Source organism: Plodia interpunctella, chromosome 9, assembly GCF_027563975.2.
Source record: "Plodia interpunctella isolate USDA-ARS_2022_Savannah chromosome 9, ilPloInte3.2, whole genome shotgun sequence".
Classification (NCBI taxonomy): domain Eukaryota; kingdom Metazoa; phylum Arthropoda; class Insecta; order Lepidoptera; family Pyralidae; genus Plodia; species Plodia interpunctella.
Window position 1 is genome coordinate 805734 of NC_071302.1, and position 18775 is coordinate 824508.

General features: G+C 37.8%; 1 protein-coding gene across 1 annotated transcript; it reads right to left on the reverse strand.

Moving 5' to 3' along the window:
- Positions 1 to 958: 958 nt before the first annotated feature.
- On the reverse strand, positions 959 to 18741 carry LOC128672299 (saccharopine dehydrogenase-like oxidoreductase). The gene is made up of 11 exons (XM_053749351.1): positions 18590 to 18741; positions 16516 to 16684; positions 14226 to 14413; positions 10910 to 11039; positions 10311 to 10428; positions 8857 to 8943; positions 7439 to 7562; positions 5937 to 6083; positions 4916 to 5026; positions 3827 to 3918; positions 959 to 3154 (listed from the first exon to the last, which is right to left on the reverse strand). Exons 2-11 carry the CDS (start codon positions 16682 to 16684, stop codon positions 3052 to 3054), a joined length of 1269 nt encoding a protein of 422 aa, XP_053605326.1. The 5' UTR covers positions 18590 to 18741; the 3' UTR covers positions 959 to 3051.
- Positions 18742 to 18775: the final 34 nt, after the last annotated feature.

Sequence of the window (18775 nt, forward strand, 5' to 3'; positions counted from 1 at the left end):
ACCAGCAATGGTTAGTACCATTGATGGTACTTTGTACATATAACGGTACACTGACTTTTAGTGTCGCTAGTAACATTGAAAACTGAAACTGGTGTTATAATATCCACAAGCTGGGACGCAGCAAGATTAAGGTGTTTTAATATTCTTGACAATACGACTATATTTGCACGGCACCTAAACGTAACCGTATTTACAAGAATCTTTTTACATTATAATTTTCTGTTCTTATTATAAAGCTATGACTTTGTCGGGGGGTATTCGCCACGCCTCTCCATCCTCATCTTTACTTATAAAGTCTCTATAAAATTATACAATATAGCGGCCCGTTCCGGTTTCGCTCGAGTAAAACCATAACAATAAGGGAGCCTATGTTACTCCTAAAGGTTTCGTCTATTTCTGTGCCAAATGTCACCAAAATCAACCCCGTAGTTTGAGTTTATTCATTAGGTACAAACAAAAAAAAATCAATAATACAATTTTTTCTCTAATAATTCAAGTCACAACGTGAATTTTAATCGTCTATGACGCCCAAAGTAAGTTTATTAAGATTTTTTCTCTCATACGTACGATTATTCGTTAACTCCTGTAGAATTGTCAAAAAATATTTATTTTCATAACAATATGTTATTTTTTTAAAACAGAGGCTACAAATTTATGGCTCCTTAAAACCGATAGTGTCGATCCTCGCCTTAACAATATACTTGTTGCGATTTTGGCCGATGTATAGAGCATGGATTGAAAAGCCACTTCAGCTTTTAAAAGGAAACTTACACCCCATTAACAACTTACACTTTTGACGTGTTCTTGTACAAATTTAATTAGCTTTCTAAGTAATTAAAACTAATTATATTCACTAATTAATGAATTTAATTAGTTTTCTTTTCAGATCAAGAAGTGGTTCCTAATTGCAGACGTACAGAATTACAGAATTTCACGTTTGGATAAATAAAACAAGAAAACAACTTAGTAACTTTTATTAAAAACCATATCGATAATATTAATTAACAATTAAGTTAACCACGACAAATAAATACAGTTGGAATGAATCGTTACTCTGAAAATTAAAAATTATTATTGTTTATTTAATCAAATGAAACAGTGCAGTGGTAGTCCAGTGGTTAAGACGGCTATGATCCGATGGGTCACAGGTTATTATTCACATGAGTTTCTATACCAATCTGACTCATATGGTAATTTTCATAGACCACATACTGAAAGTGATTTCATTATAATATTATTGTCATGAAAGCCGTTGTGTGTTTCATTCCACATAATGACCACGAACCCTCAGAGCAATACGATTAATACATAATTCATAAGCATTTATATAAATGCTTTTGAATTATGTATCTCATTACACTTGCTAAAAATGTTTTAATAACAATTAAAATACATTTTAATACAATTTTAGCATCGAATTTCACACGGTTCTTACAACAAGTCGTAAGAACTAAGAAAAAAATTAAATAACGTAATTTCAGAATCGAAGTTTTCAGCAATAAAATTGCCAATACTTTGTGAAATATAACTTGAGTCCGATGACAGATGTCAAAACGCCCCAACTGCAGACCAGACATATTACGTTCGGTGACAATTTACCATAAACTTTTTTTTTTTGTTTATTCCCTCGTTTTATTGAGGAGGCAAAGGGTACTAGCCCATACAGCCAAGTCTTTTGTATTGTTACCATAAACTGCGAACAAGATTATGTCTGCTCAGCGGAGGTTTCATATTTCTATAAATACTTCTAATTATTTGTCTATGAACGCAGCAATGCAAGAACGAAACAGAACATTATAGGAAAGACAAGGACCTCCTATGAATCAACAGTTGGCACCCCCGTCATACAATTGTACGTCGCAAACTTGTAGTATAAAAAGAAATCTGTTTCAGTCGCTCTCATTTCGAACGTATTAGTTCATCCTGCTGTCATACCTAGGACTCAAGCACGGAATTAGTAGGTACTGTTGTACGAAGTACTTACTAAATCTATCAAGTTATATTTTACAAAGTTTAATGCCAGCTCCACACTGTCGCCGAACTCGGACACGTGCCGACGCGAACGCGTGAACATTGCGTGGTTAGTACGAGTGCTTTTATTCACCGCAATGAAATACCGACAATGTATACCGAATCCGCCAAAGTTTGGCAAACTGTTCGTCGACGTGTGGAGTGGGCATGATAAATATTATGAAATTCATTACGGAATATATGTAGACAAAGTCAAATTTTTTAAGCTAGTAGAGACTATACGTAGACCTTTTCCCGTAGGACATTGGAGGCAAAAAAGGAGAGAATACAATGAGTAAATTGTATGTTACTGTACTTAAACAAAAATATTTAATCTCAAGGGAGTATTGTGTTTAGAAGTCGTCTACTGTTAAACTTTGTTCCTTTGGTCTCAGTATTTATCATGTGGTACCTACGCAAGTGTTCAGAATTATAAAAGGCACTAATCGAAATTCAGGCACGTTTTTGGCGAATTTAAACAATAATGCTATAGATTTACGACACATTTAAATTATAATTTGTAAAAAAATAGAATATTTATAATTATATTAATCACTATACTTAGTTTCGTTTCGTGTGGAAAAACTTAATCATAAATGTAGGTAATATGATTATTATCATAATAAAATAAATAAATAATAAATATATTAGGATCACACAGATTGAGCTAGCCCCAAAGAAGTTCGAGACTTGTGTTATGGGATACTAACTCAACTATACTATATTTTATAACAAATACATATATAGATAAACGTCCAAGACCCGGGCCAATCAGAAAAATATCATTTTCCATCATGACCCGATCGGAAGTGATGCATATATAATATAATTTTTTATATAAAGCTTTATAAAAAATCAAATAGAAAAATAGTTTAATGCAGTTTTAATACTTGCTATGGCCATAATCGTGTCGAATACTTGATATATTATTACTAAAGCGACATTTGCGTACTTGCCATAGATAGCTATAGCAAGTATTAAAATCGTGTGAATACTTGATATATTACGAAATCGAGTCGATTTGCGTAAATGGCGAGCAAGTCACTTGCTTTCGAGAATCTCAAACTTCATGTCTTCGGTCTCGTTGAGGTTTTTGATGAGATTCGTGTTGCGGAAAGCCACGCCTGTTGTTAAAACTCCGTGTCTGTAAACAATATATATATATATGCTATATGATATATAGGGTTATTTTTAAAACTACAGCATCATCATCGTACCGAGTGTGTTATTGCTAACACTGGCGTCAGATTTCATTCAAGTCGCCTAAAGGCAGCTGACACGACCGCTACCGCCATCTAGTGGCAGGTCGTCGCATGTATACACACTAGGGAACTAAACTGTCCACCAGTGTGCAGGTTTCCTCACGATGTTTTCCTTCATCGGAAGCAAGAGTAGTGGACTATTTATGCTACTATGTGTATATGAGTCAATTATAATATATATGTATATGAGTAAGACTAGTATATAAACTCATATGGCACGAGTAGGATACAAACGTCCAGCATCCTCGCAGGACACTATATGTACATAAACAACCGACAATAGTCGACGACGAGTTCTGTTAATTCGTTAAATGTTACTTTCATACAAACATTAATATAGAATTTTAATTTATATAGTAATTATATAAAGAAACAGCTGCGCCCCGAAGCTTCGCTCCCGTGGCATTTTCGGGACAAAAAGTACTCTATGTGTTATTCCAGGTTATATTCTACCCGTGTACCAAATTTCATAACAATCCGTCCGGTAGATTACGAGTGTAATCACACATACATCCTCACAAACTTTCGCATTTATAATATTAGTATGGACTCACTGTGGCATCTTGTCCTGTTCACGTAGAACCGTCAAAGCCGAGTACAGGAGCGCTACAACGGTCGCTCCGTAACCTGGGTTCACGCCAGACACCTGAAATAAATATATACATACTATATACTAGTGAGAATAACATCTCTAATGCATCAGTCAACAGTTTCCGATAATTTTGCACAACATTTCAAAAGAGACAGAGAGTGTTATTGCATTCAATGTGTGACAAAAAAATCATCACCGTCGAAGAGTTCCTACGTCTGGAGCCTTTCTCGGGTGCGTAATCAGATCATGATTATCACAATAATGCATTGTCATCCAAACTGAACGTGTGTGCTCAAAATTTCAGCTCAACCGTCTGAAGATATCGGTTTCAAAAATGTGTTGAAAGATTCCACCCAAGACATAGGGACATAGTTACATTGCAAGTTAAATAAAAGCTTATCACAGGAGGCGGTGGTGGTGTAATGGTTAAGACGCCCGGCTGTGAACCGAAAGGTCCCAGATTCGAATCCTACTCGTGCCGCATGAGTTCTCCAATATGTACAGTAGTTTTCATAGACCACCACTTCCTTCCTGTGAAGGAAAACATCGTGAGGAAACCTGCACACTGGTTGATTAATAACTTGTGTGTGAAATGGAGAAGGCAATGGCAAACCACTACATTAATGGTGCTAAGAAAGCCGTTGTGTGTTTTTTCATTCCATTAGTAATAACCACGACCCTCAGCCATGAGGAATACGACTGTGAAGAAGAGAAAATCATCACTTACAAATCAACTTGGTGCAAAAATATTTTTTTTACATATGTATATATGTATGTGTGTGTATGTATCATGTATATACGTATGTATGCATGTGTGTCTGTATGCATCATGTATATACGTATGTATGTGTGTATGTATGTTTGTAATGCGATAACTTTCGAACCGTTGGTCTAGTTACGATGAAATTTAAAAGGTATGTGGGATCTGTCAATGGAATTTTTAAGTTCGTGTGGCAACAAAATCACAATATTCACAATTTTGTGAAAACTCGTGTTCGCGAGATCTAAGTTCGCGGCGGACAACTAGTGGTATGCAACAGACGAGACTCACCCTCGCCACGAGCTCCAGCGCCGGCGGCGAGGCTCCAGCGCCGGCGCCCCAGCCGCGCCCCACCAGCTCGAACCGGTACTGAGTGTTGTTCACCACTTCTTCCTTCGGACCCTGAGACCGAGAAGACAGAGAAAGCTATATTACCCAGTAATGTTTTTCATCTCGCACACACAAGAGAGCATTCGCGAGAGCGTATCCGTAAGTAATCCTACTAATATTACAAATGCGAAAGTTTGTGAGGATGTGTGTATGTTTGTTACTCTTTCACGCAAAATATACTGGACGGATTGTTACGAAATTTGGTACACGTGTAACCTGTGTTACACGTGTACCAAACGTGTGTGTGTGTAACGTGTGTTATAACCTGGAATAATACATAGGGTACTTTCTATCCTGAAATTCCCACGGGAGCGGAGCCCCGGTGCGCAGCTAGTATTATAAATGCAAAAGTAAGTTTGTTATCTTTTCTCAATGTTCTTATAGAACTACGTCGAAATATGGCGAAGGACATAGGGTACCTTACATACCGGAAAAAATACTGTTCCCGTGGGAAATTGACGACCTCCGTGGCCACCATACCGGATTGCTACACTGGAGGGTTCGATCCTCGGTCAGGTCAACATTGAAAATGATATTTTTCAGATTGACCTGGGTCTTGGATGTTCATCTATATAATATATTTATATAATATATTATGTATATTGTATATGTTCTATAATATAATTAGTATCGTTGAATTAGTATCCCATAACACTAGTTTCGAACTAACTTTGGGGCTAACTCAATCTGTACGATTTGTCCTTATATATATATATATATATAAAGAACAAATCGTAGAGATTGAGTTTTCAAATTCAGATTTATTTATTTATTTAATTAACGCGGGCAAAGCCGCGGGGAAAAGCTAGTTATAGAAATAAATGAGACGAAACGAGACAGAGCGCGCTGTGCCTCGCGCAAGCTGCCACTGTGTATGAGATAAGCAGTTCTCATCTTAGACGTGAGGTACAAGATAACGAACCTGTTTGGTGATGAACCCCCCGGAGAACACCCGCGGGTGGTCCAGCAGCAGCTGCCTGGTGAACTTGGTCTTGGACATGAGGAACAGGAAGATCCCGCCAAGCACCATGAGCGACGTGTAGAACAAGTTGGACAGCTTAACGTACGCCTGAATAGGATATAAAATGATATTCAAAAGTCCCATATACAAAGCATAAGATCTAACACATCGTATTACAAAATCCATGCTAATATTATAAATGCGAAAGTCTGTCTGTTCCGCTCTCACGGCTAAACAGCTGGACCGATTTTGATGAAATTCGATATGCATATAGTTAAAGGATCCCGTTCAAACATAGGGTAGATTTTATGTCAAAAATTAATCTCCTAGGTTGAAAGTTTGTGTTCCACTTTCGTAGAATAACTCATACGGACGAAGCCGCGGGTAAAAGCTAGTGTTAAAATCTACTTATAACACTTGCCGTCTTTGACACTCTTTTGTCAAGAATGTGTTAAGAAATGAGACAACAAATGTTTTATAACATTTGTAACACGCTGTGGAAGCATCTATATAAAGAATTATTTTTTTTAATCTGAATTATATGCACCACCAAATGCACAGCCGGTAATTTAGGTACCTAATGGCTGAATTACATTGATACTGGACCCAGCGACAATGGACTAGATGTGTCGGGGTGTGCAGTCCTGTATAACGAGTGTGGTGGAACATCAGTGAGTCTGGCTGTGACGTACAGTTACGTACGGAGGAGAGACATGCAACCTTGCCATCAACCACACGTATTGGAATGACATCAATCATACTCGATCAGGAGTTATGTCAGAGGTCACTATAATAGACAGACTGTATGCTTACATATTGTAAAAGAAAATCCTCTGCCGCGTCTGTCTGTTCGCGATAAACTCAAATCCCACCAAAAACATTTTTATGTAAAAATGTTGCCAAGACGAGTCTAGTTTGCTTCACAAACTCTATACTTTTGTCAAAATTTATGAAAAAGTGGTCAGATCTCATGTAGAGCCAAGATTCTTGATATATGCGCCCTTTACCAGACCAACTTCACATACAATTATAGTTAAAACGTGTAGTTGGCCGTTTCTTTACTCTGGAAATAAGATAAGGAAATGCCTATGATATCTACGTGACGGTAGCAAAACGGCCAAGCCACACGTTTTAACTAAAATGTAACACGTTTAACGTCTTGGCGGGGATACTCCCGTGCCCCCAGATACTATTGCACTGTAATGATTTTCATGCGCTTTTTACCAATAAACAGTGTGATTCTTGAGGAAGGTTTATTTATTTATTTATTTATGCACCCTTACAACTATAATTACAGGAAGCCTTATGCGATAGTGAAGTCTTAAAATTAGTATTAATAAATTATTTAAACTACTTGTATCTAATTAACATAACAAATGACAAATAGATTGATTTAGATGTAGGATTATGTTTTTACCCGAGCGAAGCCGGGGCGCTAGTGTATAATAAAGGCTAGTAATTACCCTGAACTGCGCGGGTCTGTGCCCCTGCCCCTCATACAAAGTCCTCTGAGTTCTGTACACAATGGAGTTGTCCGCGCCCAGGAACGGCACGCACCAGCGGCTGCCGTGCTTGTGCAGCACCGACCTGCGGGCGGGGGGGGGGGGGTGATGGACAGGAAACTAACAGGCCACAATAGCATTCCCGAGGAAGGTTGACAAATGCAATTTATGTGTCTAAATGCACATCGTCTTCAAACCATGAGTAGATAAATGATCATCATTCACATATTCATCGCCATTAAGACGATGAATCTGGATAGCCTTCCTCATGAATGTGACTGTTTTCCTCAAGTATTCCTAGTTTCCCCGGCTGTGACGCACCGAAACCCAGGATCCGCGAAGAGCTAAATCTTTAAATGGCATTAGGCAGGCAATCACAGCTGAATCTTCAAAAATATCAAGGTTTATTTTTTGCACTGACCGACTTTTTGACGGGTCTCTCTCTATAAGCATAAAAATTTTAACCATAATGTAACACAGCATACTATACTTAATGTTTTTAGGTGATAACGTTCTTACGCATAATGGTTTACGCATAACAATTTGAACCATAACTAACCTAACCCAACCTAAAAGTTAATTATGCCACATTTAGCCGTATGCCAAAAATAAATTATGCCTTAGACCTATTATGCCAAAATATTGTATGCGAAAATCGTTATACCGGAGAACAATAGAACAAAATAGTTTATGCGATAAAAAGCGACCCCCTTTTTGACTTCACGACGTGTCAGCGAATGCAACGGAGAGTTTGTACACCAATCTGACTCATATATAGTAGTATTCATAGACAACCACTTTCTGCCGGTGAGAGAAAACATCGTGAGGAAACCTGCACGCACACCTGCCACTAGATGGCGGGGTGGGTAAAGTCATCTCAGATGCCGTTAGGCGACTTAAATAAAATTTGAAACCAGTGTTAGCAATAACACACACGATTACGATGATGATGAACAGAGCACACGCGTTGATAGCGACCATATAGAAATTATCTAGCCATAGTGAAATATGAAAGAAGATTCTATTGAATTGGATATCAGTTGGTCTTTACATAAGTTTTTGACGACCTCGGTGGCGAAGTGGTAAAGTTCTTGCCACTGAACCGAGAGGTCCCGGGTTCGATCCCCGGTCGGGTCATGATGGAAAATAATCTTTTTCTGATTGACCCGGGTCTTGGATGTTTATCTATTTATGTATTTGTTATAAAATATAGTATCGTTGAGTTAGTATCCCATAACACAAGTCTCAAACTTACTTTGGGGCTAGCTCAATCTGTGTAATTTGTCCTAATATCTTTATTTATTATTAATATTATTATTTATAAGTAATGAAGTGAGAATGCAAATAGATATAATATATTGCTCATCAGTAAAGCTTACCGTTTCTCCAATTTGGGTTCGAAACTTGGTAACCTCTCGGGATACAACTGCTTGCGCAGAGGGCCCAGCTCATTATAGTGGGACAATCTGAAAATTATAAATACACATAATCTCATCACTCAAGTATATATTATACTTAGCTGTGAGCTTCGCTCCAGTGGGAATTTCGGGATAAAAAGTAACCTATGTGTTATTCCAGGTTATATTCTACCCGTGTACCAAATTTCATAACAATCGGTCCAGTAGAATTTGCGTGAAAGAGTAACAAATATACACACATCCTCACAACTTTGGCATTAGTACGATTTTCGCACACTCTGATTGACCTTTTACAATCCCTCAATCGATACAATCGACTAAATAAGTACTTCCACTTTTATACTGTGTATATGTAGAAGTGTTGATTAGTGTAAACAAAATATTTTAAGACATCCTTGACCACGTGTAAACATCACCCAGAATACCGGCTAAATGAGTATAATATAATCCATAATTTCCTCTAGCTTTTCGTCAATAAAATTCACCAAACCACGTTTTGTAGATATTTTAGGCGTACACACTAAAACGTATGTAACTCTGGCTCAGTGACCTCAAAGTGGATCTTGACCTCCGAAACGAGAGTGATCAACAGATCATGTTCAAATCCAAAATCAAAATTAAATCATTCAGATATTAGGCCTTCACAGGCACTTTTTCACGTCATATTCTAAGTTAAATGATGTTTACCAAAGCTACAAACTACTAGCATTTCGGAACGACCACTGCTGAGAAGAGATGCCGAAAGAAACTCATTCAAACAGTGTTGGTCCCTATTATGCCAGAAGGGCTTACCATTTTTTATCAGTAATATAACAATGTAAGTACACAATAAAGTACAATGTCAAAAGGTATACTGAAACATATTATGATTATATATAACTAAACAAAAAAACTTTTAATAAAAGATCGAGCTGACCAGTTCCCCCCGGCAGCACCCGTTCACGAGTTGACGCGTGAGTCAGCCATCGCGAAGCTCAACCACAATAGAGGGAACCTCCCGACCCGATCCACGACGCCGCCACCAGTTGCTTGTGAGGATGTAAGTATGTGTGTTGTTACTCTTTCAAAAATCTACACACACTTTGGTACTTACACGGTTAAAATATAACCTGGAATAACACATAAGTTACTTTTTATCCCGAAATTCCCACTGGAGCGAAGCTCTGGGGCGCAGCTAATACTGAATAAAAAAGTTCATCGAAGCCGACCACGCCAACTTATTAACCCAAAGACAGACCACCCGTGAATACTAGTAGTATCCAACTCAGAACTTTTAAAAACAATAATTATAATGTCACAGTATAAAAAACAAGTTACTCGTCATTCGAATTGAGTCACATTAATGACAAATTCCGGTATCTAGCCCAACCTGGAAAACATCTCTAGATACGCCCATGTCATCATTCAACACTCACGAATACACGAGCGACTCCCAAGTGCCGTAGTTGATAGCGCCGCTCTTGAAGGCCTCCTCCTTGTACTCTGGCGGGATGTATGTACTCATGTACGACTCCACAGAGTTTAGGGTACCACCTGGAATACACACCAATTTAATTAACTTAATATTCTTGCCAATAGGCAATAGGCAAGAATGATAAGGCTAACAAGCCTTGAAGATTCCTGTATTGTCGCATTGTGAGAGAATTCAAACCTTAACAGAGGGCTTAGTGTGGGTTTGCATTACAAAGGCGCAATGTGATTGGTTCCCTTGCGTCCCACTTCGAATCGACTCGATGGTGAGATGTAATAGCAATTATACCGTTTACAAGTTTTCTCTTCTGCTGCTCTTTCTCATCTTCACGTGATGGTTGCATTCTGGGTCTGGTGTAGTGGACTAATTGTAAATAATTTGATTACCTACTTTCTCCCTATGGACTGTAACGCATTTATATACAATTTCAGCTCGCACGTTTGTTCGACTACAATTCTAAGTGATGCTTTTCGAGCAGCTGGTGTCATATGAATAGAATGCTAAAACGTGCTGCGGAGGTTGAAAAATTATAATCCCCCTTACCAGCAAAAGCCTGCTGCAGGAAAATAACCCCCATGTCATTGGGAATACTGTCGAAGCCACACGCACTGATCACGTACACGCCGGCTTCCCGTGCTTGCGCTGAATACTTCAGCTGCATTGATTCCATAAACTGAAATCAAAATTGTGATTAAGTGATAAATCCCAAAAAAAAAATATAATTCCAAACCCTAACTTACTAATTTATTCAGATCAAATAATTTATTTGCTAAAATTAACTAGGTAATACGAATTGTGGTTTTGCATTTCACTTCTCACTATCGAGTCGATTCGCAGTGAGACGCAGTTAACCAATCACAGTGCGCCATTGTATCGCGACGACAACCACACCGCAATGTGATTGGTTAGATGCGTCATAGATTAGACAATACTTCCAGTAGCTGCGTCTCACTGTGAATCGACCCGATAGTGAAATGCAAAACCTCAGTCACATCCCTATTCAGCGGGTTTTAACAGCATGCAAATGTTAATACATTATTCCTGTTGTTGTTAAATGTCAACAGATGACTGAAGAAGTTGTATTTCTGACTTAAGTATCATTATGATTCATAATAAATGTGTAAGTTTGTATATTATCCCTTCATGCATCTATCTATCTACTCAACCAATTAACGAGTCGAGTTTTTGGAAGTACGGAGGAAGACATAGTTAATGTTCTGTTGACTGTACTAATAGTTTTTCTTCACTACACCTACATAGATGTTTATGGAAGTATTACCATATTGAGACGTAAATTATTATGAATTAAAGAGGTCGCAGGGTTATGTTTGTGTCTGCGATATAAAATAATGAATAAATTATCAAAAACTCAAGTTGAATTTACATATTATGGTAGCATGCATACAGACTGCGTAAAGCGTGCACTTTTTGTGAAATAGTATATACCGCGCCTTCTACACATCCAGCTACGAGTATATGCGCACTCGCACGCGTTCCGCAGTGTGTAGGCAAATAAACTTAACGTTTAATTTCCTTGTACTGAAAAACGTGAAGAATTGGTTGTATACTTGTGTGTCAACGAACATCAATCACTTGTTAGTACTTTGACACTAAACACCACTGAAAATGTTTAATTCATATTAATATGTAAAAGTTTATCTATATGTAAGTACGTTATAAAATATATTTTATACTATACATACAACGATACTATAGTATCGTTGAGTTAGTATCCCATAAGTCATAAGTAAGTTTACTTTACTAGCTAGGGGCTAGCTCAATCTGTGAGATGTGTCCATATTATATACCACAAATATCACAGTCCATATATATCCTACAACACAATATAGCCACATAGTACCCTATAATCACACCGCCTCTCGCAAACCGGAACACTACAATGCAAACACTGTTGTTTGGCGGCTGAAATTGATCAGAGTGGGAGGATTTCTGGTCATTTTATACTCAGGTCTACCTCAAGTAAACTATAACTAATGTAAGGCTTTTCGATTGCTAATGATCTATAAGAATTCCTTTGCCAACTTTTTAATACTTAAGAAAAACTAGCCAGTATTTATTTAAAGAAATCTAGTCACGCAAGCCGTGTTCACATGGACGCCTGTGGACTGTGACGGGACAGTACTGTATGAATAGTTAACTGCCTACAAATATCTACATATGTTACATACTTATTTATATATATTTATTAAACTAATAACTATAAAGGGGAGGAGTGCCTTTTGTGTGTTTAAAGTCTCTGAATCTACGGGAACCTTTTCCTTTTACGAATTTCCTGGAAGAAACTTCCATATATAAGATATACAATTTTTACGCTATAAAAGCTAGTTTTGCTTGGAGGATTATTTAATTCCTTCTTACGACAGTTTACTTTTTGTTCAGACTATGACCTAACACACATGGCACCCAAGGTCACTCCTACGTGATATTAATACATATGAATCATATCGTAAACCGATAAAGATATTACTGGCAAAATATTTACAGCCAGCTGCATTCTACGCAGAACAAATATACTCTATGCAATGGAGATAGCAGACAATTCTCAATTAATTCGGTGCGCTGACTATACTAGACTAAAAATGACGCAATAGCATAACTCTTTGTTTTGTGTATGTTGGTTTAACGATCTCATCTGGCGTTGGAAAGTAACAAAACAGTAGGTACATACCTACTTACATGAGTAACGCATAATACCTGACGTGAACTTGAAGTCACAGACCAAAGTTTTAAGAAATAGGTACATAACAAGTATATGTTTATGAATACTTATTAACAATTTTATATTAGATCATCAGCTACTTACGTGTAGAAAATAATAATGAATATTTATTTACTTTATTATATGCATGTATATGGCGGAAAACGTCCATAGTGTAGGTACATAACCGCAGATAAATACATATTCAAATACAAATTTTACGTAGGTACCATTTAACAAGAACCCAAATAAATATGACGCATAAAACATATCGATAAGCCATAAACATACCTAAATATCCTTAATAATATTATAATTTTAGCTTTAGCTGACAGTTCGTGTGGAAAATTATTTGGTCCAGCTATCATTAGATCTTAAAGATTCGATAAAAATAATTCCCAATGGACCCGGAACTCATTTACGGATTTACGGAACTCACTCGACCTTACTATTTTACAAGCTTTTATTTCTTTTATTTTTTATCAATGATTGTCCGTCTTTTTTGTTTGTTTGTCTCAACCAACTCTCTTTCTCTTATCTATGCGTTTTCCAGTTTCTTCCTCAGCTGTTGGACGTCAGGGTCCGCCTTCCAACTTTTTCGCTTCCACTTCGCACGGTCGTTTGCTTCTCAGATAATAGTTGTCAGAGGGCTTAGTGCTGGTTTGAATTTCACTTCTCATCATCGAATCAATTCGAAGTGACACGCAGCCAACCAATCACCATTGCGCCATTGTGACGCAACGACAACCACACTTTAATGTGATTGGTTCGCTGCGTCTCACTTCGTCTATTGGAACGGATATTGAACATCATCCTTGACGACATGTTAAAATATTAAAGTCTTTATCATGCGGCGCTCTCTCCTTCCTGACGTCAAGATTGACGTTACCGTGAGAGTGACTGAGTCAGCTAAGTAAATGTATGTACACATCCTTCTTTACATATTATAAAAATAAACCCGTCGCGTCTGTACGTATGAGCGCCATAAACTCTTAAACCACCGGACGATTTTTGTACAGTTTTCACCAATAAATAGTGATTACTGAGAAGAATAGGTTTAGGTATAAAATTTATTATGACGTCACCAGAGCGAAGCCAAGACAGACCGCTATTTTTAAATACTTCAATTAAAAAAGATACCTGTGGCTCCCCGCTGACGTCCACGTAATGAGTCTTGGCCTCAATCGCGGCCCGCACGACCGGCTCCCCATACAGCCTGTACGGGCCCGCACAGTTGACGAGCACTCTCGCCTGGCTGCACATGTCCTTTAGTGACTTGTCGTCAGACACGTCTGCCACTATCACCTTCACTGCGCTGAGATCTTTGCCTGAGGGAATAGCATAAAGTTCTATTCTTAAAAAATAGAAAAACAAATATCAGCATAATTTTATCACTAAATAATAGTATAAATATTAAAAATATTATGGGCCTGTTTCAACATTCCCTGATAAAATATCATTGTTATATGGCATATATAACTGCTAGATAAATCTGCCAGAAGTTATTTGTCAGTTAGCCATTCAACACGAGCACAACACAACACACGCTTTGTTCAGATAACTACACATTGTCGCGCTGTAGTTTGCCGAACTTTGTAGATTCGATATACATTACTGGTTTTTCTTTACGGCAAATAAAAGCTCTCATACTAACTATGCAATGTTCATGCGTTCGGGTCGGCGAGAAGAAGAAGAAGCAATACGGACCCCGCACTCCATAAGAAAAAGAAGAATACCTACTTATAAACATTTTCTAGCATCTCCTGAAACAGATCACGTTGCTATTTATAAAGTAATGAGAGTGTGTAATTGATCTAAGGAAGGTAGATTCCATCACCAATCATGATAATTAGCTTTTTGCTAGCTGATTGCGCGTAGTCATTACCACATGACTTCGGTGCATTGCTATTAGCTATACTGTTCTAGCGGATTCGCTTAACATAAACACCTTATCTACTTGAAGTTGTTATTACATCGCTCAAATTCGAAAAGAAGAAAGTATTGAACTCAGTTTAGAGCAGAAGAGTTCAAGATGTTTTTCTTCCTTTTTGACCGTCGGCGCAAAAAAAGATTCTTTCTCTCGCTTTCTCGTGTGTTCCCAGTTGTATTCTTGGCTGCGTTACCGTGAAGCCAGAGGTCAGAGTACAAAAGTAAAACCTTACTTAAACTTTCGAGCGTCATGACGAGTAGACCACGAGTATTATAAATTCTATGACTTACACACACTAACACCTACTCAACCGCTATTGTGAATAGGTACAGTCAACAGCACATTAACCTACCCAAATTCATTGCAATCTCACCGCTATTACCGCGCTGCCATAGAGGTTCATGCAGGGTAACTTGATGTGCTGTTGACTGTACATAGTTTGAGATGTCAGATACATACCTTTTGATCTAGTAACCCTAGAAGCCATGTAAAAATGACAAAAACCTCACCTTTGTCTCAGTCACTAAATGAATCACTCGATTCTTACAACAGTGCTATACAAAGTTCAAAGTTCTAAACGAATGAATTATTTTCCCGATGACAGAAATAATCACCCATTTAATGCAAGTCATTCAAAAATGTATTGCAAATATTTTTTATAGCATAACATGCGGTTTGCCTGATAGCGGAGCAAACGCCAAAGTCCACGGATACTAAGTAGTAACCGGATGGGAACATGACGCGTTGCCGACATTTTAATAAAGCTATACATATTATTTTCTCGAAGGTCGGTAGTTTGTAGCTTTTTAAGAAATACCGTATACTTTAAAACTTGCCGTGATAAAGTGCCAATGACTGTGAATATCTTTATGGAAATGCTTTGAGTTTGCCCCAATGTAGACACAACTCTTAGTCTCTACTGTACTACTACACAAGAAAAAACTAAGTCTTACAACTGTTGGTATTAGGCTTATTATCGATCTAAATTTTGACACCGTGATTGACGGGCAAAGTACACAATACCGTGAAGTGGGTAAATAGTGAAGACGTAGACTGGTAGTCAGTTATGTTGTGAATAAAAGGGAGAGAGAGAATACAACTGGGAACACACGAGAAAGCGAGAGAAAGAATCTTTTTTTGCGCCGACGGTCAAAAAGGAAGAAAAACATCTTGAACTCTTCTGCTCTAAACTGAATTCTATACTTGCTTCTTTTCGAATTTGAGCGATGTAATAACAACATCAAGTAGGTAAGGTAGGTAGTCAGTTATGTTGTAAATAATATCCCACCGCTGTCACCATGTTGTGAATAAAAGGCATGTTAGACCAAGACTGATTTTATTCTCTTACCCGCACATAACAATATGAAACTGACAGGCAAATATCACATCAAGTTATGCGCGTTCTCGCCTTCGATTTATTATTAGCCAATGGTTTCACATACAGAAAATAAAAATTGGCTTAACAATCTATTTTCACGCCCAACACGATGAATAAATCACCTGCTAATTTGGAGACCTCCGCCACCAGCGACTCGAGCTTGCTCTGCGAGCGCCCCGCGACCCCCCACGTGACCCCCTCATACATCTTGCCCCCCCGGGCGAGACGCTCCACAGCTTTCTTCCCCGTGAAGCCGGTGGCGCCGAAAACGACGAGGTCCAGTCGTGACATCTGTTGAGCAAAAACATTTTTAGCACCATAAACAATTAGTTTTGAAACAATCTCTACTAATTTACAAACCTCTACTTACTAATTTACAAACGATAAATGAGTATAGGTGGTCCATGCATTTCCATTCACTATGATCTCGATTTCTCTCAGTGTATATACAGAGTGCTGTATACGCTTAAAGAAAGTGGTTTGATATATTTGTGACGTTCCACGAGAAAATGTAGGTACCTTTATGAGGAAAGTCGTTTAAGACGTTTCATTTGTTCATTTTTATTTTAAATATACTACTTACGTCCCAAGAGAATATCCTCGATAAAATATATTTTCTCGTGACACGTCACGTATTTTGTATATGATAGTCTATCACAGCTAAACCTGAATTCGTTCGGTATACCTAAGTACCTAGGTACATAAGAAAAAAAACATTGCCTCCGTGTCTCCAGGGTCACAATCGGACCCCGCGATCGTTACGCAGTCCGTGTCCATCCTGCAAGGACAGTGCAGCTGAGAAAATTTAACACTTCTATTTTGTTTTTGCAAGGAGGCCCTTCGTATGCGCCACTTAGGTACTGACCAGCCGGTCGGTTAGGTAATAATAGCAAAAAATTATTATACGCATTTATATACCTACCTAACTAATATCTTTGTAATTTAACGGATAATAAAATAAATCCTTTGGCCTAAAAGATGAGAGTTTAACGAGACACCAAGCTAGAATCATGTAAATGAACTTTACATTTGGCCGGTATGGCGTCAGATTAAAATTTTATTTTTGTTTCTTACCTTTTTATTTAGGCACTACTGATTTTACCATAAGGGAAAAACTTCACAAATATCGCCCGTACGCTATTTAGAGGTTCTGTCTTGGATTCGATTCCACGGGCGAATATTGTCACCTATGATCACAAAAAAAAATTTGTCTGCCGTTCTGGGTCCATTTCTGTGTTTGTGTCCATCGGACCCGCGTCATCGACCCGCTTAGTGCTTGGTGTGGACCGTTGGTTTTAGTCCATTTTTTTATTAAAATAATAACACAACTATGTGACACCACTAGTACCTACCTAAGGTACTAGTGGTGTCACATAGTTGTGCTTGGGCGGTGGGCGATCGCGCCGCAAGGCGAACGGGTCGCGGTGTGCTCGCGAAACGAATAGTACCTATAATATCGGCTATACTAGGTACACATTATCGCGAAATAGTTCGCCAAACTTTGACAGTTTTGACATACGTTGCTGGATTTTTATTTAAATATTAAAACAAATTTTATTAAAATATTAAAACAAAAGCCCTCATACCTACAAACTACGCAAAGTTCATGCATTCACATCAGCTTCTGTCTAAGTTCAGCAATAGTGTGTAGCCGGCATTCAGATTTACCTATTACACGTCATCAGCAGTGGACTGTTGGATGAATTATTTGACCAATCAGCCACAGTTGCTAATACAAAAGCAACCTATTTTTTAAAATACCTACCCTCCATAATCTTGCGTGCCATTTCGTCCATCTTACGGCTTTACATATATTTATGATTTGAAATTGCAAGGCAGCTTAGCCATACACCTCTGATGTCTTTTTATTAATCAATATGCCAATAAGAATTCCCAAACTAAGCTCTCAAAACCCCGACCTAGCAAACTTTAAAAATGGCTACATAAATGAGGGTAGGCAAAAGTTCTATTGCCACGCCTATTTTAAAAGCCAAAAATATGGTTAGGTTAGATATAAATCTACTTACCAAAATGCTATACACAACACATTTTATGGCATAAATTTCGTTGACGAGAGTTCAAATTCCTGATAACAATTAGCTATCATCACATTACTTACCTAATAAGCTGAAGAGTAATGTAATCGAGGGAATCCAAATACGAGATAAGTATAATATACTTATAAACTAATCGTACCTTTAAGATAAAACGGCGTCCAAACGTATTTATAAATAAATAAAATTTATTATGCTAATCAATTTGATGAATTTCGAAAATCACACACAATCGCTCCAATAGCCTGCTTCCGGTTGACTGAATGAAAGGAATATATATATGTAGGAATCTGTTGATTTGTCAGAATGGCTGTCAGTGCCGAAGTGT

Coding starts and splice junctions, on each gene's coding strand:
- LOC128672299 (XM_053749351.1), bottom strand. CDS start 16,684: ATGTCACGACTGGACCTCGTCGTTTTCGGCGCCACCGGCTTCACGGGG. Junction 11,040..14,225: donor ACGTCAGCGGGGAGCCACAG/GTATCTTTTTTA, acceptor TTTTGATTTCAG/TTTATGGAATCAATGCAGCT. Junction 3,919..4,915: donor CGCTGGAGCTCGTGGCGAGG/GTGAGTCTCGTC, acceptor TATTTATTTCAG/GTGTCTGGCGTGAACCCAGG.